The 27,483-nt window shown below is 41.8% G+C and overlaps 2 protein-coding genes across 4 annotated transcripts in view; both read left to right on the top strand.

Annotated features, from left to right (window-relative positions):
• STT3B (STT3 oligosaccharyltransferase complex catalytic subunit B) overlaps nt 1–27,483 on the top strand; it is a 476,425-nt gene that overhangs the window by 125,803 nt on the left and 323,139 nt on the right. The window lies entirely within an intron of this gene.
• The window catches only part of TGFBR2 (transforming growth factor beta receptor 2), a 67,139-nt gene that overhangs the window by 27,737 nt on the left and 11,919 nt on the right, over nt 1–27,483 (top strand). For 2 of the 3 annotated variants that reach the window (XM_064444214.1, XM_064444215.1), the window contains exons 2-6: nt 40–211; nt 1,890–2,080; nt 5,440–5,550; nt 21,852–22,651; nt 26,609–26,750. In XM_064444214.1, the coding sequence (XP_064300284.1) occupies nt 40–211; nt 1,890–2,080; nt 5,440–5,550; nt 21,852–22,651; nt 26,609–26,750 (1,416 nt within the window). The remainder of the gene's footprint in view (nt 1–39; nt 212–1,889; nt 2,081–5,439; nt 5,551–21,851; nt 22,652–26,608; nt 26,751–27,483) is intronic. The other variant, XM_064444216.1, reaches the window with a different exon arrangement.

Genomic DNA, 27,483 nt, shown 5'->3' with positions numbered 1-27,483 from the left:
TACCATTATTGAGTTTCCTTCTCTTTTTTTTTCCTCAAGCTGAAATTATGTCGCCTGTAGACAGAAATAAGGAAAATGGATTGCAAATGCCAAACCTATGCAAATTTTGTGATGTTAAAGTAACAACCTGCACAAACCAACATCAGTGCAAGAGCAACTGCAACATCACTTCTATCTGTGAGAAGAATAGTGAAGTCTGTGTCGCTATATGGTAAGTTATTTCTTCATACAGGTGGGGAGGGGAGCACACCCTCATTCATCATTATTTAGTACTTTCCTCGATTGCTCTGATACTCAGAATGTCCCTGCTACCTCACCAGACTTTGCTCTCTCACTTCTAACTCATATCTGTGCTCAGCATACTGAGAGTTGCTTGAGGTTAACAACAATTCTGATATGAAATGTTCTGGGGATTTTTTTCATCTACAGCAGTTCTGTTCCAGCTTATGCTGTTATTGGAAAAGAGGCATGTTTTTGCTCAAACCATTAAGCTGCATCCACCCACAGCACTCAGAGTAGAAAGAGATTTGAGACTCAGAGGATTAGGGCATCATTTGCTGAAGAAAGACAATTCTCTCTCAGGTTTCAGAATTAACTACATTAAGTAAATCTATCACAGGAGGTTTATTTACCATGTATATGTAGAAACACTTTCTCTTAATGGTAAAAAAAAAAAAGTCTGTGTATGTAGTGACTCTGATATAAGTATAGTGCTTTTTATGTAGCATATGTCTAGGTTCAAAGAAGTCAAGAGTATATGAAAATCAGTTGTAACAATTTTTTAGGATTTGTTGACTTGAGGATTTGGTTTGCATTCCAGTCTAAGAACTGGGGTTTTGCCCTTCCATAAATGGTAAGCCAATCCTAACAAAGAAAACCAGAAACACTCTTAATGAGTTCATAAGTGGACAAAAGGAACAGAACTGAGTATTCGCAACATTGCTGCTGATTTAGGAACATAATTAGAACCACTTACAGAAAGACATAATTAATTCATTTATTGAGGGATTAGTTGTGTCCACTGACTTGAAGAGATGTTCAGCATAATTGGAAGTAGACACTCGAAATGCATGATCAGTCCAGTGTGCTGTTCCATGTTTGCCCTGTGCTCCTATTTAGTAAACGGCCAGTGTCTGGTTTTGTCATACAAAGTGGCTGTAGTGCAATTTAAGATACATTCTGGATTTTTCATGCCAATTTATCCAAAAAGCAAATGAGTTGAGAACTGTATTTAAAGCATTCTTTGCCTCTGAGTCTTGTGTCAATGAAATTAAATCTGTGGGCCAGGACAAAACACAGGAATATGGTCCAGATTGTTAGCTGTAAATGTTTCCCTGACAGCAAGGCAACTCTAGCTTGTACCAGTTCTATGGTTGGTATTGGCTTTATTTTAAAAAAAAAAAAAATTATAAGGATAACTCCTTCAGCGTAGAAATGGTGCTGATTGTAGGCTTCAAAAGCAAAACGAAAAGGCCAACTCACTAAAAATTCCTCAGATTTTGAGGAAATAATTCAGTTTTTATCATAATTTCCCACAGATTTTTACTGTCTGCACAGTGACCACAAAAACCAAAAGTATGTTCTGAAGTTCACAGCAGTTCATTGAGCATTAGCTTGAATAATGCTGGGTGAGATTTTCAAAGGCAGTCATTGGAGCTTAGTGGTAATATGATACAGGAATAGCTGTGCCATTGTACAAATGCCCCCGTGTGAGGAGCCCTGACACGGCCAAATTTACCCCATTCAGGAAAGCCAGAGAATAACATATGATACTCTTTAAATCCCATTTGAGTTCTCAAAAGAGGCAAATTTCAGGCAGGAGCAGTCCTGTCTGCTCCCTTTGTAAAATATTCCTTCTTTGATTTCAATTTTCTCCTTTTCATTTTTAGGAGACAGAATGATGAAAATGTGACATTAGAAACAATATGCCATGATCCCCAGAAAACACTGTATGGTCACACGTTGGATGACTACAGCTCAGAGCAGTGTTTGATGAGGGAAAAGAAGGAAGATGGGGGACTGATGTTCATGTGTTCCTGTATAGGTGAAGAATGCAATGATATGCTCATTTTTCCATCAGGTAGGTTTAATAATTTACCCTGCATTTCTAGGCTATACCTTGCAAGTAATATTAACTGCGTCATACTAGCAGACTTTGGAATCACATTTTGTGGAGAAAAAATTCTGGTGGAAGGAGATATTGTGGTCTCTTCCAACTTCTGCAGCATCTCAACCTTTCTTTTCTGTGTTCAGGGGATATTTCTTCCTGCCAAGCTGTCCTCCTTTTGATGTAAGTCTGATACTCAGCTCAAGAGGTTGAACTTAAAAGTTGGTGAAAATAAAGACAAAACCAAGAGTTGTTCTGTTGACACACCAAAATGCAATATATGCCAACTACGTTATAAAACACAAACAAGAGACAAATGCCATATTTAAGGTTTTGCCTCTCTAAAAGGCTGTATTGCCATAGTGTGGCATCTGTATATACAAATACTGCTGAGTAACTTGTCAGGATGTGAATTTAAAGTCAGCTTCTCTGTTGTAACTGATCATCTGCACTTGTTCTGTGGTGGGCATGAAGTAGCTAGAAGGCTCCTTCAACTGGTGGATATGCTAGCTCGTGCTTACTACGGCACAAGGATGTGTACGTGAGTTCAGTTAAACCAGTGAAATCTGAGTATAAACCAAGTCACAAGTGCATAACCTGTCCCCATTCTACTTCATGAATGCCTATATAGACCACTGCAAATACAGTAAAGGCAGTACAGGTGTGTACAATGCTGGTGGACCTCATGCTGCACACAGAGATGTGCGTGTGTGCACGCACAAGCCTCACTTTATTTTCTCCTATCTGCTGGATGCCACAATGATTCTTTTACTGAGACTAAGTTAGGTCTCTTGCAGGCAAGTGTGAGGCCTCCAGTGGACAGTATTGTGTGCACACATTTCTAAATGAGTATGGCACACAGAACCCATCCTTATCACCTGTAAGTACCTCAGAAAAGGGTTTAGGAAAATCCTTGTTATCTGACATAACAAAGGATTGGGATACTTTTTCTACTCTTGGGAGACATGGTGCATGATGGCACTGAGGCAGACAGCTATGCGAGTGGCTTCTAGCTCTCGCTTCCCAGTCCTCTAAGAAGGCTAAGTAGTTTAGGTTTGCCTCCTTTGGCCCAGGCTGTCCATATCTGGTGCCACCTCCTCCCCTCTTCCTCATCCCCTCCCCAAGCTTGATTTGAAACCAGACAACCTAACTGCTGATCCATGGTTGTATGACCAACCCTTACGTGGGTGGGCTTTAAAGGGGTTGGAGTAAATACTGATGTGAGCACAGGTGGTAGACCCAGGACATAATTCTAAGAATTGCCTTGATTTTATTGAGGAGAATGTGTTCCCAATGGGAAGATCTTACTGTGTTGATTGACTAGAGCTTTTATACAAAGCCAACCGCACCCTTGTGGATTTTGGCTACTTTGTTATAAATTAGTCATGTTATAGCTGTTTCTCCTGGAGCTATGTAGCTGAATAGAATCTCTCTGACAAATGTGTGTCTCCTGTGTGTATGTTTATGAAAACCGTTCTATAAAATCAACACCAAGTGCCTTCATTCCCATCAACTCTGCAGTACCCCTAACACTTCCAAGCAGCCTAAAAAGAACCGTGGTATAGATTAAAACCCATTCTTTTTACCCTAATTCCTTTGACTCTTAGGAGTGGAGCTTTTCCTTCTAGGTCACGTGCTGTAAGCACTCTAGGTGACTCATGAAAATTGTGCCCTGCGTTCACGTGTAGTGAGTGAATAACTACAGATAAAATTAATGTAAAACTTCAGTTTGTAATATTTCCAGTTCATTCACAAACACAAGCATTAACTCCAGTTGGGAGGGGGAGAATTGAGGCTTTGTCATTCCTTTTTTATTGTTGCGGATTAGTGTTTCTTTTAAATGAAAACAGCCCCTTTGGGTTGCTTGCCTGGTTAGCCATGGCAGGAAGACAAACGATTTTTACAGTATCAGACATGCGGTTTCCTGTCTGTGTTTAACTTTGAGCAGAACATCACAGCCAGCTGGTCCACGGCTCCTCCAGACAACTAGATAATAGCCTGTAATAATTTTGCCTGTGGAATGACTGTCATCCAGATCTATTCTGTACATTGTTCTTGCCTTTTTTTTGCTCTACATTTCTTGTACACCAGAGCAAGAACTTTTGCAGTGTTTTGCACATCCCATAGTTTCAGAAAGTGGAAAAAAGCTAGTCTAAAAAAGCCTGATCAAAAAAGTGATTGCACTCATTTATTAGCAGAAATTGAGACAATAAAAAGGTTTGTCATTTTTCACTTGATAATTGCAGCCTTTCCTTTCAAGCTATTGCTGCAAGTGATCAGTGTTCTAGCTCTTCTTCCTCCTGGGTGCACACTTAAGGCAGACCAGATTTAGTTTGTTCCTGTTGTTTCTGAAGTAAGGAAGAAAACCATGTGTAAGGCAACAAGTTCTAATTTCCACCAGAGGTTAGTCACTACATTCCAGTGATTCACAGCTGAACTGTTATTGCTTTTAGAAGAATTGGTTTATAGCACTGTTAGCCTGTATCAGTCTTGACTGTGAAGGGTAAACCTCTTGACTCCATTTTTAGACATAAATGTCTAAAGGTTTTGGGTAGTGGGAGGTGTTGCGACTCTCCCAAGTGTGGCTTTGGAGATGTTGGAAGTAGTTACATCCAAATCAAATGCCTGAATCTTATATTGACTTTCATTTAAATTGCCAATCTGCAAAATAAGCAAGACACAGTCAGGCACGTGCCTAAACATGCCTGTATTTCTGCTGTGTCAGGGGGCTTCTGACCCTGATTCAGATCCCTGGCATTTCGGGCCATGGGCAGCTGGCGGAAAATACTGTGTGCAGAATCACTCCAAACAATGTTCTGTGGCTCTTGGAGAAATAGTATACAGGAGACAGGTAGCCATTGGAAATCTGACTACTCTGTGTTTATTTTTCAATCCCTCTCTTTTTTGCCAAACAAAATTGTGGGTGACTGGCAAGCAGTTTACACCCCTGTGGTGGAAAACTGCTTCTCAAAGCAAAACTCAATGCGAGTCTGTTTTAATTATTATTTATTCAAATGTCAAATGTCAGTGTAACCAGAAGGCAAAGACAGGGAGGAAAAACACTGGAAAAGATTAGCCAAAATCAGGGCAAAATAGGCCCTGGCTGGCTAGAAGTTGGCTAGGTGGCAGACAGGGGCCTGGCCCCAATATAAAATAATGTGTTTAGATTTTGAAACTAACACCTGAGAATTTTAACGAGGTAGTAAATAATGCTTAGTAAATAATGCATGCTGGGCAGAAAGATTCCCCATGCACCCAGCACCAAATAAAGTGATGCCTGCTCTTTAATACACCAAGTGTTAAGGAGTTTTATTCCCGGTTTTCGGTGACAGTTTGGCAACCCAGATGGGACTCTTCCTCTGAAGCTCGACGGATCCACGGGATCGAGAGGACTCTGGTGACACCGAAGGTTTTTTGGGGAGATCCTCTGATCCCCTGGTCCGGTGAGTTCAGGGCAAGACTCCTGGGATTTCTTCAGGCATTACTGAGGGTAAACCCATCTGTAAATCGGGAGAGTAAATCCCACCAGATTGGGTTACGAAGAGAAAAAAGGGGGACCAGGGTTGGGGAAGGCTTGTTTGCACATTACTATGGGGATGCCTGGACTGCTACCCAAAGGTCTGGCTTCAAGTCCCAGCAAGGTATAGGAATTAAGTGCTTGCTGGTGTGACTGCCTCACGTACCAGCCAAAGGACTGCCCACGGGGGCAGTGAAAGCTTATTTAATTGGAAATCGGTAATTATAATCTGGTTTTAAGTACCAGTACTTGTAATATTGGTTTTGGTCAATTATGAAGAGAAAAAGAATTTCGCAAAGTATGTTTTCTGTTTGTGGGTTCGAGTCCCACCAGAACTAATGGCCTTTTTAAGTGGAAACTTGGAAATTACGGTCTGTTTATTGGAACTACAGCTTTGTTTAAGTGAAAACTGGAATTAAGGTTTATTTAAGTACAAATCCTGATTAAGGTTTGTTTGAGAAGAAATTGGAACTAAGATGGGTTCAAGTAGATCTGTTGAGGGAGGAATTTTAAAGAAGTCACCTTTGGGGTGTATGTTGAAGCATTGGAAGGAGGTGTGGGGTGATGCTTTCACAAGGAAGCAGTTAATTGAATATTGTAATCATAGGTGGCCAATGTATACTTTGGAAGATCAAGAGAAATGGCCTAAGAATGGAACTTTGAAGCACATTGCCCTATTGCAATTTATGTTGTTTTGCCAGTGCAAAGGGAAATAGGACAAAGTGCCTTATGTTGATTTGTTCTTCACATTGCGAAGTCACCCAGCATGGCAGAAGGATTGCTTTCTAGTGCTGAGTGATCCTGTGGGTTTAGCTTTAGAAAAGGATCCACGGAGAAAGCCTAAGAAGTGTTGTTCAGCTTGTAGTATTGGGAAACATTGCATCAAATATGAGAGATCAGAGGAGGAGGACATAGTGTTATTGGTGGCCCCAGGGCAAAGGAGACCATAATTGCCAAGGCAAGAAAGAAGCAGAGGAGGAGCAGACAAGTTCATAAGAGGAAGGGGATTTTAGCCCCGTTGCAAGGCGAACTAGAAGGGGAATAGGACACAGTGATTTGGGGGGGGGGACGACACTCCCAGCCTCTCTCTGGCAAGCAATTGGGAATAACAGGCTGGTCACTCTCAAGGTTCTATTTTCAGAGACAGATTTAAGATCTAGGAAGGAGCTAGCTGTGATATATAGGGAGGACCTGGAAAAAGTAGCAAAAATATTTGAAATCATAGAACCCAAGATCCAGATTGGAATGATGTACAGGTAGTATTGGACCCGTTGTTAACTTTGGATGAGAGAACTATGATCTTGGCTAAGGCAAAGGAGGATGCTGAAAGGACACATGCCCAAAGTGCCCAGCCAGGAACTGTGAATGATCGTTTTCCTCCTATGGATCCCTAATGGGATCCTAATAACCTAGCTCAAAGAGAATTATTGACTAGATACCAGAGGTTGGTGATGTTTGGAATAAAGCATGCTATCCCTAAAGCTATCAATTTGTCTAAACTATATCAGGTGGTACAAAGGAAGGAAGAATGTCCCTCTGAGTTCTATGAGCTATTAATGTCTGTGGCTAGGAGATATACAAATTTGGACCCAGAGAAAGGGGGAGATGCTTTGCAGTTGGCAACTTTATTCGTAGGACTGTCTGCACAAGACATTTGAAAGAAACCTCAGAGATTGGAGGGGGAAGATTCTAGGAATCTTAAGTTGTTGGAAACAGCTTGGAAAGTGTATCATAACCGAGAGGCTGTAGAAAGGGGTTGGAAAAGGGACTTGATTGCTGCATTGACTGGACATGGATCACAGGGAACAGGGCATAAAGGCCAAGGCTGGGGAGGTGCAAGATGGAGTGGATTCCAGCGCCAACCTCTGGATAGAGATCAATGTGCTATTTGTAAAGAAAAGGGACACTGGAAATGGGAATGTCTGCAGGGAAATCGAGTTGGTGGAGCAATTCATGAACAGGTTGCTAGGCTATGAACTCTAGATGAAGCATGAAAGGTACTGGGAGGCTCACCCCAGCTAGGCCTATGGTTACCCTGATGCTGGCAAATTAAAAAGTGGATTTCCTAGTAAACACCAGAGCTGCATATTCTGTTTTAAATACCTGTAAAGGGGCTTTTAGTCAAAACACTGTGAATGTAGTTGGTGCCACAAGGAAGGGGGAGAATCAACCATTTTTCCAACCCCTGAAATTCAAATAGGTAAAAAGTAGTGGACACATCAGTTTCTATGCATGCCAGAGTGCCCAATGCTTTTACTAGGCTTACTAAGCAAATTGGAGGCTCAAATAACTTTTGATAATGGACAAATACAGGTGTGTAATAGCTAATCCATATATTCTATTAACAACAATTAAAGAAAATGATGAACGGTTCACAGCATTAGATTTGAAGGATGCTTTCTTCTGCATACTTCTAGAGCTGGACAGTCAAGCGCTTTTTGCATTTGAATGGGAAAGTCTGAGCACAGGACAAAAGGCACAACTCATTTGGACTGTATTGCCACAGGGGTTTAAAAATACCCCTACCTTGTTTGGGAATCAATTGGCAAAGGAGCTGTAAGTATGGAAAAAGGAGAACAAGAACCTAACTCTCCTCTAATATGTGGATGGTGTTCTGGTAGCTGCCCCACCACAGAATGAGTGCATTCAAATAACTGTCAGCCTGTTAAATCTCCTAGGGCAAGCTGGCTATCAAGTATCCAAGAAGAAGGTGCAAATAGCAAAGACCCAGGTCCTATGCCTAGGATTCACCGTTTCACAGGGACAGTGGAGCCTGGGAACAGAACAGAACTAAGTGATTTGGCAAACACCAGAACCACAGTTGGTGCTGGAATTACGTGCCTTCTTGGGAATGGCTGGATGGTGCCAACTGTGGACCCCTAATTATGGGTTAATTGTGAAACCAGTCTATGAAACACTCAAAGAATCAAAGAAAATACTGCAGTGGATGCCTGAGTGCAGATCTGCCTTTCAAACCTTCAAGAAGGCTTTGATGACTGCCCCAGCCCTGGGCTTGCCTGATTTAACTAAACCCTTCAAACTCTTTGTATACAAGAGGCTCCAGCAAGCTCTGGCAGTACTAATGCAGAGACTGGGATCTTGGAAAAGGGCTGGAGGAAATTTTTCTAAACAACTTGATAATGTCAGCAGAGGATAGCCAGCATGTCTAAGGGCCATGGCTGCCACCGTTCTGTTAATCCAAGAAGCCTGGAAATTAACTATGGGAAAGAAAATTACTTTCTACGTGCCTCACATGGTGGTTTCCATACTAGAGGAAAAGGGGGGCCACTGATTATCCCTAAGCAGGGTGCTAAAATACCAGGTGGTGCTCCTAGAACAAGAAGATGTGGAACTGAAGACAACTATTGCCCTTAACCCTGCAGTGTTTCTAGATTCTATGTCCAGAAGGGAGGAAGTGTTGCAACATGATTGCCTCCAAATACCAAACAGGTCTATTCAAGTAGGGAAGACTTAAAGGCCATTCCAATAGAAGACCCTGAAGAGGAATTATTCACAGACGGTAGCAGCTACATGTGTGAAGGGAAACAAAGAGATGGCTATGCAGTTGTAACTCAAACTAAGGTCGTGGAAGTTCAACCTTTACCTGTAAATACATCAGCCCAAAACACAGAACTAGTAGCACTACAACAGGCATTAGAACTATCAAAAGGAAAGAGGGTAAACATCTGGACAGACTCCAAGCATGCATTTGGAGTAGTACACGCCCATGGAGCAATGAAAAGAAAGAGGATTACATCAACACAAAGATCTCCAATCAAATACAGGGATGATATCAAACAACTACTAAAAAGTATTCAGCTACCAAGACAAGTAGCCATTATGCATTGTAAATCCCAGTTTGGATATACTTCAGCCAATATAGGAAACAGACTAGCTGATAAAACAGCAAAAGAGATGGCAGAGAGAAGCATCCTGGTTGCTGTACCTTCCAGGCAGGTAAACATACCTAAAGGAACACCTGAATATAAGAGCCAGGATAATCAATTGGCTGAAATATTAAAAGCCCATTGAAACCCGAAAGGATGGTGGGTAACTATTGATAAGCAAGTCATAGTGCCACAGGCTGTAATGATGCAGCAGAAGATAAACATCATGTAACACATCGCAGGGCAGAGGCTATTATAGGACAGGAATTATTAAGAGCTTAGTAAATAAATTTAAAAACTGTTTACAAAATAGTGCCCATTCGTATAAGAGACCCACTCCAGGAACCACGAAAGGAGACAACTTCCCTGGAGACTACTGGCAAGTAGATTTTTCAGAACTGTCTCGGCAAGAAGGATACTAGTCTGTGTTGGATCTGGTTGATACTTCTTCAGGGTGGCCTGAGGTCTTTCCCTGTCGCACCAACAAAGCTAGAGAGGTAGCAAAAGTCCTATTGAAGGATGTGATACCCAGATTCCGAGTTCCATTGGCAATGTTGTCAGATAGGGGACCTCATCTTATAGCAGAAGTTACACAAAAATTATCCAAAACAATAGGGATCAAGTGCATGCTCCATGGAGACCCCAATCAAGTGGGAAGGTGGAGAGGATGTATGAAAGCCTAAAGAGATAAATTAGTAAAAATTGCCAGGAAATGTCAGTTAATTGGCCAATGGCTCTTCCTCTAGCCTTATTAAGAAAAAGAATTCAACGAAGTTCCAAAGAGAAAGTGAGCCCCTATGAAATTCTATAGGGAAGTCCCTACCAGATAACTATTTTTCCAGGGGATAGTCATATAATGGGAAACCATGATTTGAGGTAATACATAACTTCTTTGGGGAAGGTACTCTCATCTTTGTATAGGTTTGTTGTTTTAGCCTCACCTTTGTCTTTGGATGCTCCAATACATTCTCATCAGCCAGGAGACTGGGTGTACATCTGAACTTGGGATTCTGAGCTGCTTCGTTCCAAGTGGAAGGGGCCATTCCAGGTTCTCTTGACAACTTACACCACCGTAAAGGTAGATGGTATTGCTCCGTGGGTCCACTACACCAGAGTAAAGGCGGGACATCCTTCGTCCAAAGAGGAATGACAAATGCAACAGACAGCAAATCCACTTAAGTCATCCCCAAAAGGAAAACATCATGAACTGCACGAAAAGCCCTCATGGCTCTCCAGCAACATGTTGTCCTGACAAGGTCACGCACATTAGACAATCCTGTCCACCAGTATCAACCAGGAGACTCTGTATATGTAAAAACGTGGAACTCTCAACCTCTATGAGAAAAGTGGAAAGGACCCTTTCAAGTACTCCTAACAACCTATACAGCGATTAAGGTAGGAGGGATTGAACCTTGGATCCATTATACTCAAGTAAAACCAGCATCTGTGCCAAAGGAGCCTCAGTGGAAGGTCGTTTTGTCAGACAAAGATCCTTTCCAGATGAGAATTCAAAGATCAACATGAAACTGGTCAGCAAGTTGTAGGTGTTTTGGTTGGGATAGCCATGATGATAACTAACTGTTCAGCCAATCGGGGGACAGATCATAACAATCTTTACGAACAGGCAAAAATATGGTTGTAACCTTACCTTAATTAACCTAACCGTAATGTAATGAATTGTTGGATTTGTTCACAAATTATGTTAGGAGGGACGGGATTCCCATAGAAACCCAGACCATTGGCAGGGCCAGAGGTGTGTATGTCGTATGAATTTAGAAGTGGCACTAGCCCTGACTATGACACCCTAACAAATTGTACTCAAGGACAGGCAACAATCCCTACAGGAGTTAATATGAAGCCTGAAGTCATAAGATTAGAAAGTACAGTACAAGGAAGCATTTGCATCTTTCAACCAAGTGGAGCCTGGTGGGCGGGAAACAGTACCTGTAACAGCACTCTCTCCCCCACTCAAAACGCCACAATATATTCTTAATGGCAGTTCAGGGGTATATTTCAGAAGGAGAGACTTCTTTGACATGTTTAGTCCCAAAACATCATTGGGAACTTGGAAAGGCCATTATTGGATCTTTGGGAAAAAGGCATATCAATGGTTGCCTGCAGGGTGGTATGGATCCTGTTAGTTAGGGTTGCTAATGCCCCTGTTTAGAGTATTGCAACAACTTCCATCAGGATGACCACATTGGAGAAGAGAGATAAAAGAGACCCTAAGAGACAGACCAGTTATAAGAGAAGCAGAAAGATTTTTCTTTTCCTTATGCACGCAGCTGCAGCCTATGGACTAAAATAAACCAACTCACTAATTTATTGGAGGAAATGGCTAATGAGAACATTAAGGTACTAAACAGTACATCTTACAAAATGGCCCAAAATAGAATGGTGACTCTGCTAAATCAAATGGCCCTAGATTATTTGTTGGCCAGTCAAGGGGGAACTTATGCTCTTATAGGACAGGAATGTTGTACATACGTAGATGATGGATTTAAGACCCAACAGAAAGGGAAAAAAATCGATTGAGAGGGTAGTGGAAGAATGGGACAGACAAAAGGAGTGTTATTCCTTATGGTGGAGTTAGTTAATTTCATGGCTACCACACCTAACTTGGTTAAAGAACTGTTTGTGATAATTATAGCCAGAATTATTGTATGTATATTATGTTGTATCATGATTCAATGTTTACCTTTAATCATGTCATGTTGTACCCGATTGTGCACACCGGAAAGTCAAAAATATTATCAGAATTAAGCAATTTAGGTGAGACTCCAGAACACAGAACTTACTTTGAAAGTCTCAAAGGGGGGAAATGATGTAAAATAGTGTGTTTAGATTTTAAAAATAACACCTAAGAATTTTAGCAAACTAGTAAATAACGTTTAGACCAGATAAAGGGTACTAGCAATGCACACCTCACTAAGGAGTACTTCCTCAAAGGAATACAAATCAGTAGAACTCGAAGAACTGACAGGAGAAACATCCTGCTAAAGGAGGTTGTGAAGGTAAGGGAAGGTCACAAGTCAGTCAGCAGTGATAGAAGGGAACTTCTCGCCCCATAAGGCATGAGAAACTGGACAATTAGTGAAGCCCAGTAACTGGGGGAAAGGTAATTCTGGCAGGGGGAGATTGCAACCACCAACTCAACTGAGGGGCAAAAGGACTACCCCCACCTTCTCCTCCCCTTCCCTCCCCAAGCATGAGCAGCAAATTAAAATCGCATTGTAGCTTAACATTTAAGCGAAGAAAATACAGGCCAATGGAAGAAGAGGATGCTCAGTCAGGTCAATTATTATGTGTCAGATAGCCATGGTGTGTTAACTGTCATGTATAACTGTCAAAAAGGAATTATAGTAGGTGTGCATGCTAGGCAGAACAATCCCGCACACACCTGGCGCCTAATAATGTAATGCGTGCTCTTTAATACACCCCGTGTTAAGGAGTTTTATTCCTGGTTTTCAGTGACAGTCCTGCTGCCATGGAAAAGATGAGTGCAGGACTGGACTATCAGGGTTTTTTCCTCCCTGATGTCTAGTTGTGCCTGGTGGATCTTCTGCATCTTGCTTTGCCTTCTTATGTTTTGACCTGTTGTGATGAACCAGGTCTGTCTGTAGCTGATGGCACAGTTCCAGGCCTTCCTTGGTGTTTGGGCAGCTTTGCTTTTCAGCCTTCGCTTTGCCACACCAACTCATAGCCTCTATACATCAGCCAGTGAGACCATGACAAATGCCTAACAAAATTCTTTATCAATAATCCTAAGATATTTGCCTGAGGTCAAGGCTTTTTACCCAAAAGGACCAAGGAGGACTGTGCTCTTTCCATCCTCACGTCTGACCCGCTCTTTATGGGCAGACATGACCAGGCGCTCATTGTAGCTGAAGAAATGGGATACCTGCATGTAATGCAGTGCATGACCTACCTGCTATGTGGTGCAACTTCTTCCTGTTGTGCAGGCTCATACAGACGCAGTCATTCAGCAGTGCACAAAAGGGTGACCCCCAGCACTGGAGACTACAGACAGGAAAAGAAATCCTTTAAGTACTGTTGTCATTATATATGCAGTTGTTTTCCTGGGGATCAAGTTCAAACCCAAGCAAAAATGGAGAGATCTCAAAATTTGGAAACAGGATTTGCAGAGCAGCTCTATTTGGTTTAGAGTCATTGTAATAATTTATGTGATGATCAGTTTTCATCCTCACCTCTCTTGCCATGCTATGCAGATCTCCCTGCAGTTTGCAACTGAGGTGCCTTTTGGATTTTTCAGGCAGTCTCTGTTTATTCCTCATGTACTGCAAGATTAGGTCATTTTTGGGGCATTCCCACCACACCCAGTTGTAATATGGGAGAAACCTTTAGCAGCAACAATGTGTACAAGTTTTAATGGTTATCTGGATTATCCAAAAAGCTGCCTTGAAACATCAAAACTTCAGTGACAGAGATGACTGACAGGTCAGCAAGAGTTTATGAGAATAGTGAAGCTAATTGGGGAGGTGTGCTGGGGGGGTGTTGTGGTGCTAACAATCTTCACGTTGATTATGGTTTTACTAGGTTTGCTAATTGAGAGTGTAAGAGACATAAGTATCTGATTAATCAGTTGTGGGTGACTCATTTGCCCGAATGAGTTACAGCCTATGGATTTGTAGTGTGTTAAGTGCTGTGATTGCTCACTGTGTACGGTTGTTACCTGGGAGACCTGGTATTGTTTTGCTGCCTGAACCACCGCCAAGCATGCCTGTGTGATGCCTTGCCCTGTGCCCAGATCGCAGATATGGATAATGTTTTAGGATTTCCTTAACTCGGTATCTCTTGCTTGTCTCTAACATGTTGCCCCTGTCTTTTCCTTCCTTTCTTTCTCTCCTCTTCCTCTCCTTACTAGAGTCAAAACGTTAGTGATTTTACTTGACTACATAGGAGGATCTCAGACTTAAAAGCAGACTTAAGGCCTGTGCACAAACAGCTGCCAGTCCATAAATACTCCTGTGATGAGTTGTCCAGTGCTCGAGGAACAGAAGAAGGGAGATGATTACAGCTGGACTGCTTCCAAGTGGATTTTAACAAAGGCTTTCATTAATCTGTTTTTCTGTTATCCAACTAACATGTTCAGAAGGTAACTGTCTTCCAGCTGCCCCATAAAAGAGGTCAGTAGCATTACATAACGTTGCACAGAGCCTCTCACCGCTTGTATATTAGCATTGTTCTCTCTGTTTCCTCTTAGATATTTGCAGCTACAGAGTCCCACCCAATGCCTGCAGCTGCATGTAACCAAAGGAGAGGCCGTCTAATACTGAACGTCTGATTCATTTAGTGGAGTAGAAAGGAAATAGAATGGAAAGAGGCAAAAGAAGCCAAAATTTTGTTTTGCTCTGTATTATTTATATTGTTTGCTTCCTAGGAAAATAACCACGCAGAGCTCAGTTACAGATTTGTGTAAAGACAAACTAGGCAGAGAGCTCTTCCAGTCTGGTTGGCATATTTGTTACAATTTGCATCACTTGAGAGCTTAATAAGTGTGGGAATGTGGCCAACCTTTTATCAGGTTGTCATGGAAGAGATTTTAATAATTACAGACAGAAACAAACTGTAACTAACACTGGCAACATAATATTTTGGGAAAGGTTGGAGGGGTGAAACTCAGGCTGAGAATAAAAATAGTGGTTAATGTGTGGCATCTGTTGGAACATATTGAAACTGGAGAGATTGATTTGTTCCAGAAAACCACCAGCAAACACCAGCAGACACTGAGTTGTATAACTGAGGCATGTATACCAGGAACACAGTCACATCATGTAAAGTTAGAATATGTTGACTTTCGTATTGCAGAGTAGGAAAGCTTAGCTAGAAAAGTCAAACTGTGAGAGATGCCGTGTACACATAATGAAGTGACCTGTTAGAATGGGAGAGATAAGAAGGGAATGCATCCAGGGGTGGGAGATTTTAAACAACTGGGTGCTGTGCCAACAAACCAAGGAATTACACTTTCCAGCCAGCAGTGAGGGAATAAAACAGCAACAAACTATTTGTTCTGTCTTAGAGTTTAAGAGTTTCTTAAACCTCCTGGGTGCTGAATAGCATACTTGGCAATCAGTTGAAAAATGAAATACTGCTTACAATAGATAAAATATCCATTACATCATTGCTGCCCGGCCTTTTCACTGAAGTAAGCCACCCAGAGGCAAACTGCCTGCCTCACGCCCCTGTGACTAAGATGCAGCCATTCCCATCAGTTGACAGATGCATATGCATGACTTTTCCAACATGTTACACATATAATTTGGTTGCATAATTGGTGATTTTCCCCAGGAGTAACAGAGGTGTCTTGAGTCCTGATCACCCAATTGTGGGTAGTCATGTGCCAAGGGCAAAGCTGCTGCACCCCAGGGGAAAGCAGCAGTGAGTGTGCCACAGCTCTCCAAAACCGCTCGTACCTTTGCCTCACTACCTCTCAGGAAAAGAGGTAAGTGGTGGCACTGGGCAACGGCCTGCATTAAGCGCTCTAAGGGCTGTGTCTGGTTTACCAGCCATATGTTGACTGGAGAGCAACGTTCAGGTTGGCAAATAACCAAAAGGTTGAGTGAATGAGTTCCTACACCTTTGAGCAAACAGCCTTACGGACCAAATTCGGAGCCATGAGGATGGCAGTGCTTTAGAAAGACATCTTTAGATGTAGGCTCTAGAGATGGCTTTACCTTGTCACTTATACTATCTTTGAGCCCCTATAGCAGGCCTGGCAGACCTGCCAACTACCAGAGCTAGTGCCTCTCCAGGAGGCTGCTTCAGCACATACTGTGTTTTGGATAGCCTGGCAATATCCTCCTTAGACTAAAAGATGAAGATGTACATCTAAAACACAAGTTACTGGCCTTGACAGATTTGGTTTACCTAGTCCAAAAGAACTCTTGTCAAATTCAGGTATGGGCTGCAGGAATTTAACTTTCAGGAAGGTCAACAAGCAGTGTCAGGGTTTATTTTGCACTGGATAGCAAAACAGAGTCCACTCTGGTTTTAAAATCTAGTAATGTCTGTCTTCTGCCATCAGGTGGTTCTGCATAGAGCTGAGGGAGGGGCAGAACTGATTTTCTGCGCCACAAACCTATTAAATTGAAAAAAAATCTTTATCTCCAGCAAGGATGGAAAATTATAATGTTTCCAAGAAACTGTCAAGACAAAAAAATGCAGGTTAGTTTGAGGTGCAATATTTGAGTTTGATTATTTCCCAGTATTTTGTGTCAGGTTCAACCATTTTCCTAAGGAAAAAGCACCCATCCCCCAACAAAAAATATCCCCACCCCCATCCACAAAGCCCAGAAAACAATGCCTGTAAAATTAGCAGAACTTTTTAAGCATGAATGTTGGATCAACTTTCAGACCACTTTTGTCCTTCAGATAGGAGTTTCAGGGAAAAGTACAGGAATGTCAGAAGCAGAGTTTCTGTTTTGAAAATCAACAGTTCCCATCTAAAAATGCTTTGCTGCAGATTTCCAAGCCATTTGAATTCTAAAAAGACCAAAATCAGGAAGGTACATGAGACACTGAACTACAAAATTTCATTGTCACTTGAGGATTCTTCAGTAGAGGTAAACTAAGTTACCCCAAACAGCTGCTTAGAGTGAAACTTCATTTCACTGAAAATGAAACAATTTATGGAATTAATTTTCATCCAGAAAGTAGTGCTAAAGAGATTGGCAGGCTTTTCCATATTTTACTGCCTAGTGTCTTGCCCAGAAATTGGTACACATGTAAGGTTCAAACTCACATTTTGCTTGATTCAGAACAATCAGAGATGAAAAGCTTTTCCCTAAATCAAAGAGAGCAGGACTTCAGCTTGGAGGTCCCATGCCCCAGACTAGTCCCTTCACTGGTGGGGATTCAGCACTCACATCTCTTGCCAAATTGCAACATTTGAACAGAATTCTGTTTATGCAAAAACATTCAAAGAGGGTTGGTTTTCATTCCAGTGTGGAATTGAAACCAAACTTTGAAACCTCAGAATTGCTGCAGAACAGAGTTGTCCTCCAGTCAGCTCAAAGGGCTGCTTTGTGTGCCAGGAGCTTGCAAAATAACTAGATCACAGTCCCAGGTCTGGGCCCATATTTTGTGACTCTGTGTTTCTGGGGGTTTTTAAGACACTAGAAAAGCTTGCAATACATCAGTGTCAATATGTTTAACCTGAGTTCTGCCAATATCAAATATATTCTTGCCCTGCTGTGTGGCTCTGACTAGCAGCTGAATAGGCAGCAACTTTGGAACTCACATGAGCAGCAAACAGCACTGAAGTAGTTCTGTCAGGACTGGCCGTGCATTTCTGCTGCCCTATGCATTAAAGTGTGGGTCCTAATTTTATTGCCATTGTTTTATTTCTTGTTTCCGAAGTTCAGTGTCACCAAAGTTCAATCAAAGGCACCCAGTGCAACCTGAAAACTTTGCAGGCAAAGCACTGTTGTTCTTTGAAGCTTCCTGGCTGAACAGGGGCTGTACAGTGTTCCCATTCTCCTTGGCACCTGAGCCCTATTCCCTAGAGGCTTAGGTAGTGTTAAGGGTTGTGCAGATGGTTTGTGCTTAGTTTAAACCACAGACAGGAAGCTTTCTTTTAGCTCAACTTCTCTATTGTTATGCTATATTAATAGGCTCTTTTGAAGCTTAAGAAAGGACTGATCCACCTAAATAGTAGTTCTGGGTGGGGAAAGTTATTTAGGAGCATGTTCACAAAACCTGAAAGGCTGTTTCATTTAACCATTTCCTTGCCTGCCTGTGCAGCCAGGTTTTGCTCATTCTGGTGCTCAGAAAGAGGAAGCTGCACTCCCATTTTTGAAAGTATGGGATTTGAGTCATAGGTATTTATTTATAAGCAAATGAACATATTTATTCTTAGATTCCTGTAGCCAAGCCAGAAGATGTTGGCTAGCCACTATGCAAACATACAGATATGCTCTGAATTTTGATCCTGCCCTGACTTTGTGCACAGATTTAACAGAGAAGTACCCCAACCTTAGCTTGTGCTGGAATGGCTGATTCTGTTCTGCTCATATCAGCAGTCAAAATCAAAGGCAGTTCCAGAAGTGTCTTGCTTGGACCAGCCCTCAGTGCCACCAGCTCTTTGCTGCTGCTGTCCCCTTAATTCTGCTGGCAGGCAGCTCAGTCCCCATCTTTTAAGCTCAGAGGTCAGCCTTGTCAGTCCTGACACCCAGTTCTCCCTGTCACGTGCTCATTCTTGCACTTCCCAAGCCTTGAGTGGGACTTGTCTAGTGTCTTAAAAGCTGAAAATGATCACACCCTTCATCCCTGCTACTTTAGGTGGGGATGTGCAGCCCTGTGCTTTTCACCCTCTGCTTCCCTACTTCCTCCAAGAGATAGTGCCAAAGTGGATGTCACTTTGCAGCAGGGTTGCAGGATGATGCAGTGCTCAGGGGAAGTGGCCAAACTGCTCAGCTTCTGCTTTGATTAAAGAATTTTTTTCATTCTTTTTCAAGTGACATTTGCAACATCATTTCTCCCTTCCACCCAGAAATCCCCTTGCACCACAAGCAGAGCTTTCTCTTGTGCAAAAAGAGGAAGAGCCAAAGGGGCTGTGAAGTCTGCTGGAGACTTCTCAGCTGTAGGCCAAAACAATACAGCCTGCTCTAGGCCATTATAGGAATGATCGGAGACCCTCAGACAGGTAGCCATAAAAGTCAAGGAGTGGCTGCTTTGGGTGAGTTTCTTCTCAGTTAGAGCTGAATATGCACCCAACTACCTCCAGCTGCTTGGACTCGTGGGGAGAAATTTGAGAGAGAACTAATACATCTTGGGGTCTCTTCTCCCTCATTTAGAAAGACGATTAGTATTTCAAATATCTGGGCTACATACTGCAGCTCTGTAGCAAAGAAAAAGGGCTTTAGGAGCCCTAAAGAGGCATGTTCATCTTTGTTAAAAAGTATACCATGTGATATAGATGACATATTACTCAGTTCCAAGAGCAGAGTCCAAACTTTTAGCGTGCTCTTCTGTGGTCAAGAAAAAAAAACCAAAACAGAACCCCAGTCGTTCATCAAAACTATTTTATCTGATTGTTACAGATCATAGTTGTGTTCATGCAGTTGCGGCCTGCTTGCAGCCAAAACTCCAAAACAGCCATCCCACAATGTAGTCAGTTCGCCTCCGCTGGGGTGTTTCCCGAGTTCTTTATAAAGCAGATTTTCTGAGAGCGAAGAATGCACATGGGAATAAGCAATGCAAATCTTCTGTTAACAGGCAGTGATACTGGACTTTCTAAATATATTCCTCCAGTAAGGGCCATAATAAACATGGCTTTTTTTCCTTTCTTCAACACACTAAGAAGCAGAAGGAATGCCTGTAATCTGATGAACTTTCAAGTATTTTTTTCTATTTAAAGGTTATAAAGTTTAAAATTTACTAACATTTTGTTGCCAAGGGAAATCACTTGAGAATAAGCATTTGTGGTTTGCATAGGTGTGGAAGACGGGATTGGCTTAAAAGGTATTTTTTTGTATAAACGAAGGAAATGCATTATTTGTAGGTGCTGCTAGTGAATGCCACTGACCTGTGCTAGCTGGGAATGTCAGTGCTAGAAAGGCACTTCCCTTTCCTTGAAACCCTGTGAGACAGGCTAGAATTGAATTACTTGCTCTGCATCTGGCTGATGAACCTTTCAGAGGAAGCGCATCCTGGTTCAGGATTCAGGCCTTCTTCCAAATAAAGAAGAATATTCTCTTCAGATGTCCTGTCACCTGCCTTTTGAATAGCTGACGGTTCCTGCTGCTCACCAGCTAACTGTGTTTCCAATGGAAACCTCTTTATATGTAAAATTGGAGGATCAGAGGTACTTTTTGTTCTGATTGAAAACTCACCCCACCCCTTTCGGCATGGCTCACCTTCATTTTGAGAGGCACAGGGTAGGAGAAACAGAGGTTAGTGACTGATGTAGTTAGTGGCAACTTCCCTTCAGAGGTTATTGAACTTTTCTTTTTCTTACTGACTTATTTGGCCTGATACACACAACCTGAGACAGTGACATTGCTGTAAGCATCCGCCAGAGCATCATGCTGCCAACACAAGCCACTTGCTTAACTTTGGCTGTAGCTTCACTTATTTTAATCCGTTCAGGTTAGGCTCCCAGGGCTTCTTCCAATCAATCCTCTCCCTCATGGAAACATAATATAGTACCTTTACACTGACTCAAAGGAAGAAATAGGCTGGGAGAGTACATTTCTATGTGTCCAATCAAATCAGGTTCAGATAAACTCCCACCCTCCTTTAATCTATTTTCAGAATAAAACTGTTCTCTTTTAAACTGTTTACCTTCCCTAAAAAATACCCCAACTGAACTAGAAGGGTCACAGCTAGAGGTGATATGGCTGTTCTCACCTCTAGAATAATGTTCTGTACCATTCCCAGAACATCTCCCTATTCTTGAATATGTCTCTAGTGTTCTTTTATTCCCTATTCCTATACGCTCCACCTAAGAATATCTTGGTGTGTGGGTGGCACCAGCTAAGGAGTTTGGAGTGAACAGTCATCTGCTTTACAACAGGACAGCCAGTGTACAGCCAGAAAATGACACACAGAGGATGTTTTCAGTTACATAAATCCATGCAAAAAGTGCATGGGGGGGTGAAAATTCTCAGATGTGTCATACATGCCTGATTGTGCCTGTAGGATTCAAACACCTGTGTACACACAGGTGTTTGCATTTGTTCTAGCACCACTTTTTCACATACATCAAAGTATGAGAATAAGGTTTTTTTTTCAGATGTCTATGCAGGCATACATATTGTGCCTGAATGTTAGCCTGCAGTAGTTGTGTGTGACAGGCTTCCTGAAGATGTCTGTAAATGGATCCCACTGAAGTATACTGGATCTGGAGTGAGAATTGGGCAAGTGGGAATTCACACTGCTTTGTCTATTTATTTATCAATCCAGTTCTTAGAAAAATTAATGTGTTCTAGTAATTACTGGTTAAAGGGACAGATTTGTCAAGAATACATCAACACAATAAGTGCAGGAGACTTGCTGTTGGATTCAGGAAACTGAAGGTTTCATCCATTACGTATTAAAAGCCTGAGAGAAGAACAAAGCTATTAAATTACATTAGGTTCTTGCTCATTCAGCTCTGGCTTTTTATAAAATAAACAGACAAGGAAGTCCTGGTAAGTGGAGGCCTATATACAAAACAACATTTTGAGCTAAGAAAGCAGTGATAATTTTTATTATTTACTGTTATTGTAGGAGATCATGTATTACACTCTGTATGAAAATTATAATTATTGACAACCTCCTGTATACATAAAGCTATTATATCATTTAATGTAGGCCTTCCATCTGTTCTGCTTTACAGATGACCCTCATAAGCCAGAGGAGAAAGATGAAATTTCGAAAGTCACAATCATAAGTCTTGTCCCATTACTGGTGATTTCTGTTGCTGTGATTGTTATCTTTTATGCCTATCGCACTCATAAGAAGAGAAAGCTCAACAAAGCATGGGAGAAGAATGTCAAGCCCAGGAAACATAAGGACTGCAGTGATGTTTGTGCCATTATGTTAGATGATGACCGCTCAGACATCAGCTCTACCTGTGCCAACAACATCAACCACAACACAGAACTGTTGCCCATTGAGTTGGATATTGTCGTTGGCAAAGGAAGGTTTGCTGAAGTATATAAAGCCAAATTGAAACAAAACACATCGGAGCAGTATGAAACGGTGGCAGTCAAGATTTTCCCCTATGAAGAATATGCTTCCTGGAAAACTGAGAAAGACATTTTTTCAGATGTAAACCTCAAGCATGAGAACATCCTCCAATTTTTGACGGCAGAGGAGCGTAAGACAGATCTTGGTAAACAGTATTGGTTGATCACTGCCTTCCATGCTAGAGGAAACTTGCAGGAATATCTCACACGGCATATTATCAGCTGGGAGGACCTCTGGAAACTGGGTGGGTCCTTGGCCCGAGGGATTGCCCATCTGCATAGTGATCACACACCCTGTGGTCGCCCCAAAACACCTATCGTGCACAGAGACCTAAAAAGTTCCAACATCCTGGTGAAAAATGATTTAACCTGCTGTCTCTGTGACTTTGGGTTATCCCTGAGACTGGACCCTTCTCTGTCTGTGGATGACTTAGCTAACAGTGGGCAGGTAAGCTAAAAGTTTGAAGAGGGGGGTGTGTGTGTTGTATTAGTTGCTGTATATCTGTTCCTGGTGTGAAAAGAGGAAGAATTCTATGTTGCCATATTTACTTAAAATCTTTAAAAAATTAAAGTGACAGTATTTATAAACAAAGAGGCTCTAAACCTAACGTTAAAGCAACAGTGAGAAATGTGCAGTCAAGCTTTTGTTATGATCAGAGAGCTGCATATGTATATGATGCAACCATCCTCTTTATAGACTTATGTATGTATGAGCTTGTTAGCAACTGTGGTGCTGCTGCAATGCACATGCACAGATAAGATAATGATGTGCTTCACATCATACGGTTGTGCCACAGTTTTCGTGCCTGATGGCATTAGTTTTGCATGAGTAGATCCACTCTTGGGATACCCCAGCATACGCGGAGTCAGTCTATCTTTGAGAGGCATAAGCAGATAACTAGGGTGATAGGTAATAACTTTAAAAGGCCAAAATAAACTTGTCTAAGACTATGGCACTTTCTCCAAATGCAAGAATTGCAAATAAAAATAATTGGCCTGTTGTTGCTTTTTCAAGTAAGTACTTCACAAGGTTGCCAGGAGGATGTTTATGAATGCTTTGAAGATTAAATCTTTCAAGTGAATCTCTAAATATTGGCTCTTCTAATGAAAACTCCCATATAAATTTAAGTTAGTTAATTCATAATTATTTAATTATACATATATTTATACAGGTATTTTTATATTTATGTAAAATAATACAAACACCACCCACAAGTACATATCTTTTCTCTCCAGCATGCCAGACCTTTCTGGAGTTCAGGGAAGTCATACCATATTGTAAGTCCTAAGTCTAGTTCCATTTGGAATAAAATGAAAACAGAGTATTTGGCAGCGTAAGGCAGAGGCTCTGAAACTCAACCCCACAGACACTTTCATTGCTTAAAGCCAACCCATGTTTTAAGCTGATTTCTCTGTCATAACTCAGAGACACTTGGAAGTAGGAGGATACTGTTGATACTGCCACTTCCACAGCCCACACTGACACTGATGACAAAGTACAGTGCTTCCCAGAGCAGGTTACTGCTTTGGAATCGGTGTCCTTGGGCACTGGTGTCGAGGCCCACTGTTTTACTTTGTTTAGCTTCATTGAATCTGTTTGAGGATGATCCAGCTAGTGTCAGTCTTCCGTGTGACAAGGAGTAAGATGGTGTGAAGTTGCTCCACTTCAAACTCCACCTTGTTTCTTCTGGGCACACAAGCACCACCCACTCAGATTCCCCAACGTGCCAACTTCAGTGCTGCAACTTTTGCTAGAGGTGTCTTGCACCAGAATTTGCCTTATACACAATTTCTAAACTTTACCCTTTGATTCAAACCTTTGCCACCAGGAGGTCCAGTCTTTGAAGGTATAATGGAGCTGACCCAAATATTAAATCAAGGAAACCTCTGGCTTCCTATGAAATAAATAAAACAGTATAAATATTTTACCATTTTTCTAGTCAGCCTTAATAATATTCAAGGCAAGTTGTTGGGGTTACAAAGCCATCTTCTTTCCCATCTACCCAACTACCTTCCATATCATGCAAATGTAGCCATTATTGACTGTACAGTACCAGTGCCCTTAGTGACTGGCTCAAAGCTGTATTTTTCCCCATTAGAACCTTTGAAGTCTTTTCAGTTTGGCCACACATGATGGTCAATATTTGTAGACATTACTTAATGTGAGTACATAAATCTGGATCTTTGTTCCATCATGTTCAAAGGACTGATAGGTGCCAGCAAGGCCAGCAGTTCATCACCTCAGCAGCATCAGCAGCCTTGTGACAGATGGTATCCCTAATTAGATCAAGAGGGATATCTACTGCCCCTCTGACTGACACACCTCAGGGCACAAAGCATCCCTCAACAGCTTGAAAGAAACGTAAGGTCTCCAGTAAAAAAGATCCAAAAGTCACAGAAGTTATAATGTATCACAGGAAGAGAGATGGTCCCTCACCAGAAGTTTTGGAGAAGCAAGAACTGAAACCAGACTGGTCCTTGCAAGGAGAAAGCATATCCAGGCTCCAGAGGGGCAACCAACTCTGAATTGCTAAAATGCCTTTGACACTCAGGGCTCAGTTATCCATGAGACACAGGAAAAGTATCTTTGACCCAAAGACCTAACAATCTAAATGCAGATAAAAGGACACAAGCAGAGCAGAACATGATAAATCCGAAGCAGGATGGAAATGGGATTGATTTGACACCATTCTTTAAGTAATTTTAAATTTTCTCTGCACTGTACTTTTTAGTTATAGGGCTTGATCCTCCATTGTCCAGCAAGGCTGCAGACTAATTTTCACTGCTGCAAAGAGTGTGAAATGCCAGACCAGAAGAGCACATTGTGATAATGTTAAGAATTGGTATTTAGGAACCATTAACTCATGTTCAAATCAGCAGGATTTGGGGGTGTAGAATTGTGGGCCATAGTTTACAGGTAACCCATCTAAAGATTTGAATGGGGTCTGGTGGGGAAGAAGTTGTGTGTTGGTGAATCGATGAGGGGGTAGGAACAACCTCTGCTGCAGAGTTTCCATACGTTCATGTCCTGTAGGGGAGGGAGGGAGATGCTGGCCAACTCAGTGGTACTGAGACACGATTATCCCAAGTACCCGTTCAGTGTATGGCTCTTCCTCACATGCTTGGCCCTAATTTCATCACAAACACCATGTAGTAGGAAATTTAACTTTGGGGCAGATCACACAGGGTTTTTTCTGTCCTCTGTTTATAAAGGCTTTGATCCTACAACCATTTGGATATTTTTGACACAGAAATTCTCTGCTGTTGCAGGGTCCTATGACAAAGCTATGTCCTTGATCTTTCCTGCTGTCTTCTTACAGTGCATTGCACTTTTTGAGGAACTTCTTCCATTTGCCCTGAGCCTGGGGTGATAAGATGTGTTTACAGAAGCTTGTAAAATGGATGTCATAGGGCTCTCTCAGGGACTGTACATTTATGTTGCTGCCTGCAATTGCAGACCCAGTAACTGAAATGATCTTTTGCAGTCTTGCTTGCCGCTGGGCTAAGGAGTGATTGCTGTAGTGCAGTCTACAAATAGCTCATTTGAATCACAGGTCCAACTGCATCACCCACTGGAGCTTGTTCATCTCCTTGATTAAGCAGGCTCCAATTTGAAACTGTCTTTGCCTGATCAAAGACTTACTATGTTTGCAGTTTTTCAAGGGGGATGAATTTTTTACACCTACCTTGTGAAGAGTTTGTGATTTGAGAGTAACTGTTGAGTCATCCAAAAATTCCTCCTTAAATCCTTTCTTGTGATAAAAACAGACATTTAAACTTTGCCTTCTGTAATGCAAAGTCATAATCTAGATCTCAGCAAAGCTGCTAAAATCATTGCTGAATATTGCTCAGTATGAATAAAGTTTATGAGAACAGCTTTTCAAACAAAGGGGACAATTTTTTGTTTCAATTCAGATGTGTGTTTCTGCATTCAGTATTTGCGTATTTGCTTTCTTCTGCCAGGCCTGCATTCACCACTTTCCTTTTAAGCCTACCATGAAAAGAAACAGCTAACACTGTAATATGCAGCACAAAAGAATACAATGTTTCTTGTTCATCAGAAAGACACTAGGTCAGCAGCAACTGCTTCAGTCCCAAAGGGCAGAGTTCGTCTGTGAACGGCCAAAGAGTGAGAAAGCTTGTTAGTGTCAAAATTATTTGCCTAAGGAACTAGAACAGGCTTCTTTTTTTTTCTTTACCAAGGGAGGCGCAAGTAAGTTGGTAGTCAGGACAATGCCAGATGCCCCTGGCAGCGGAAAATACAACCTGTGCCAAGTATGGCCTGGATTTTTGGGTACATGTCAAATGGCACCGTTTCTGTGAAAGCTGAAGTTAAATCACAGCGGAATCCAAAACATGAATTACAATTGCAGCTCCTGAGCTCTCCCCAATCTCCCTCCTGTAGGTTGGCACAGCAAGGTACATGGCCCCTGAGGTTCTGGAATCCAGGATGAACCTGGAGAACGTGGAGTCCTTCAAACAAACAGATGTGTACTCCATGGCTTTAGTCCTCTGGGAAATGACATCTCGCTGTAACGGCGTTGGAGGTAAGTGCCATCAGTTTTCTTCTCTCTAAAAATACGTTTGGACAGACATGTTCTTGTGGTTGTCTGGGGAGGGGATGATTCTTTTTAACTCTCACCAGTTATTCTAGTGTACCTGGATTCTGTGAATGAACAGGCCTTAGGTAGTATGAAAGGCACATGTGCATGAGCAGACTTGAAGGGCAAGCACCTTCTGAGACCACAAAAAAATTTGTACTCGATTGATGTAAGGATAAATCTGCTGTTAGGTAGACCACTTTTAAAGACAACTAATGTCTGGTTTTTCCTATAACGTCTTGAGTAGCCGTGGATTGACTCAGTCTGGTTGACCTCATCCAAAATGATTGGAAACATAAGACAATTTGAAATATTAAGACCAAGAAATGATAAGTGCCTCCCATTTACTTTCATGGAATGTTAATTCTGAAACCTAACGAGGGCCAGTTAAGTGTCACATTTACTAATCAATCATTTCAGTAAGAGCCATCATAGTGATACAGAAGCCTTCCTGCTTTCCCAAAGTCCCCAGCTGCTGCTCATCACTTTTTGTGATGTTGCAAGAGATCATCCATATGAGAAATCAAAGGACGTTTGTTGTATGAAGTGCAGTAACAAAATAAAAATGATTGGAACTGCCTATCAGAACAACTCCAGGAAGAGCTGCTGTGCTTGTTCATATTCAGAGTTTGTTCACTGAAATAAAATCTTCATTTCTGCTTTGCCTAAAGCTGCCCCA

This window comes from Phalacrocorax carbo, chromosome 2 (assembly GCF_963921805.1).
Source record: "Phalacrocorax carbo chromosome 2, bPhaCar2.1, whole genome shotgun sequence".
Lineage (NCBI taxonomy): Eukaryota > Metazoa > Chordata > Aves > Suliformes > Phalacrocoracidae > Phalacrocorax > Phalacrocorax carbo.
This window is presented reverse-complemented; position numbering and strand designations above follow the sequence as displayed.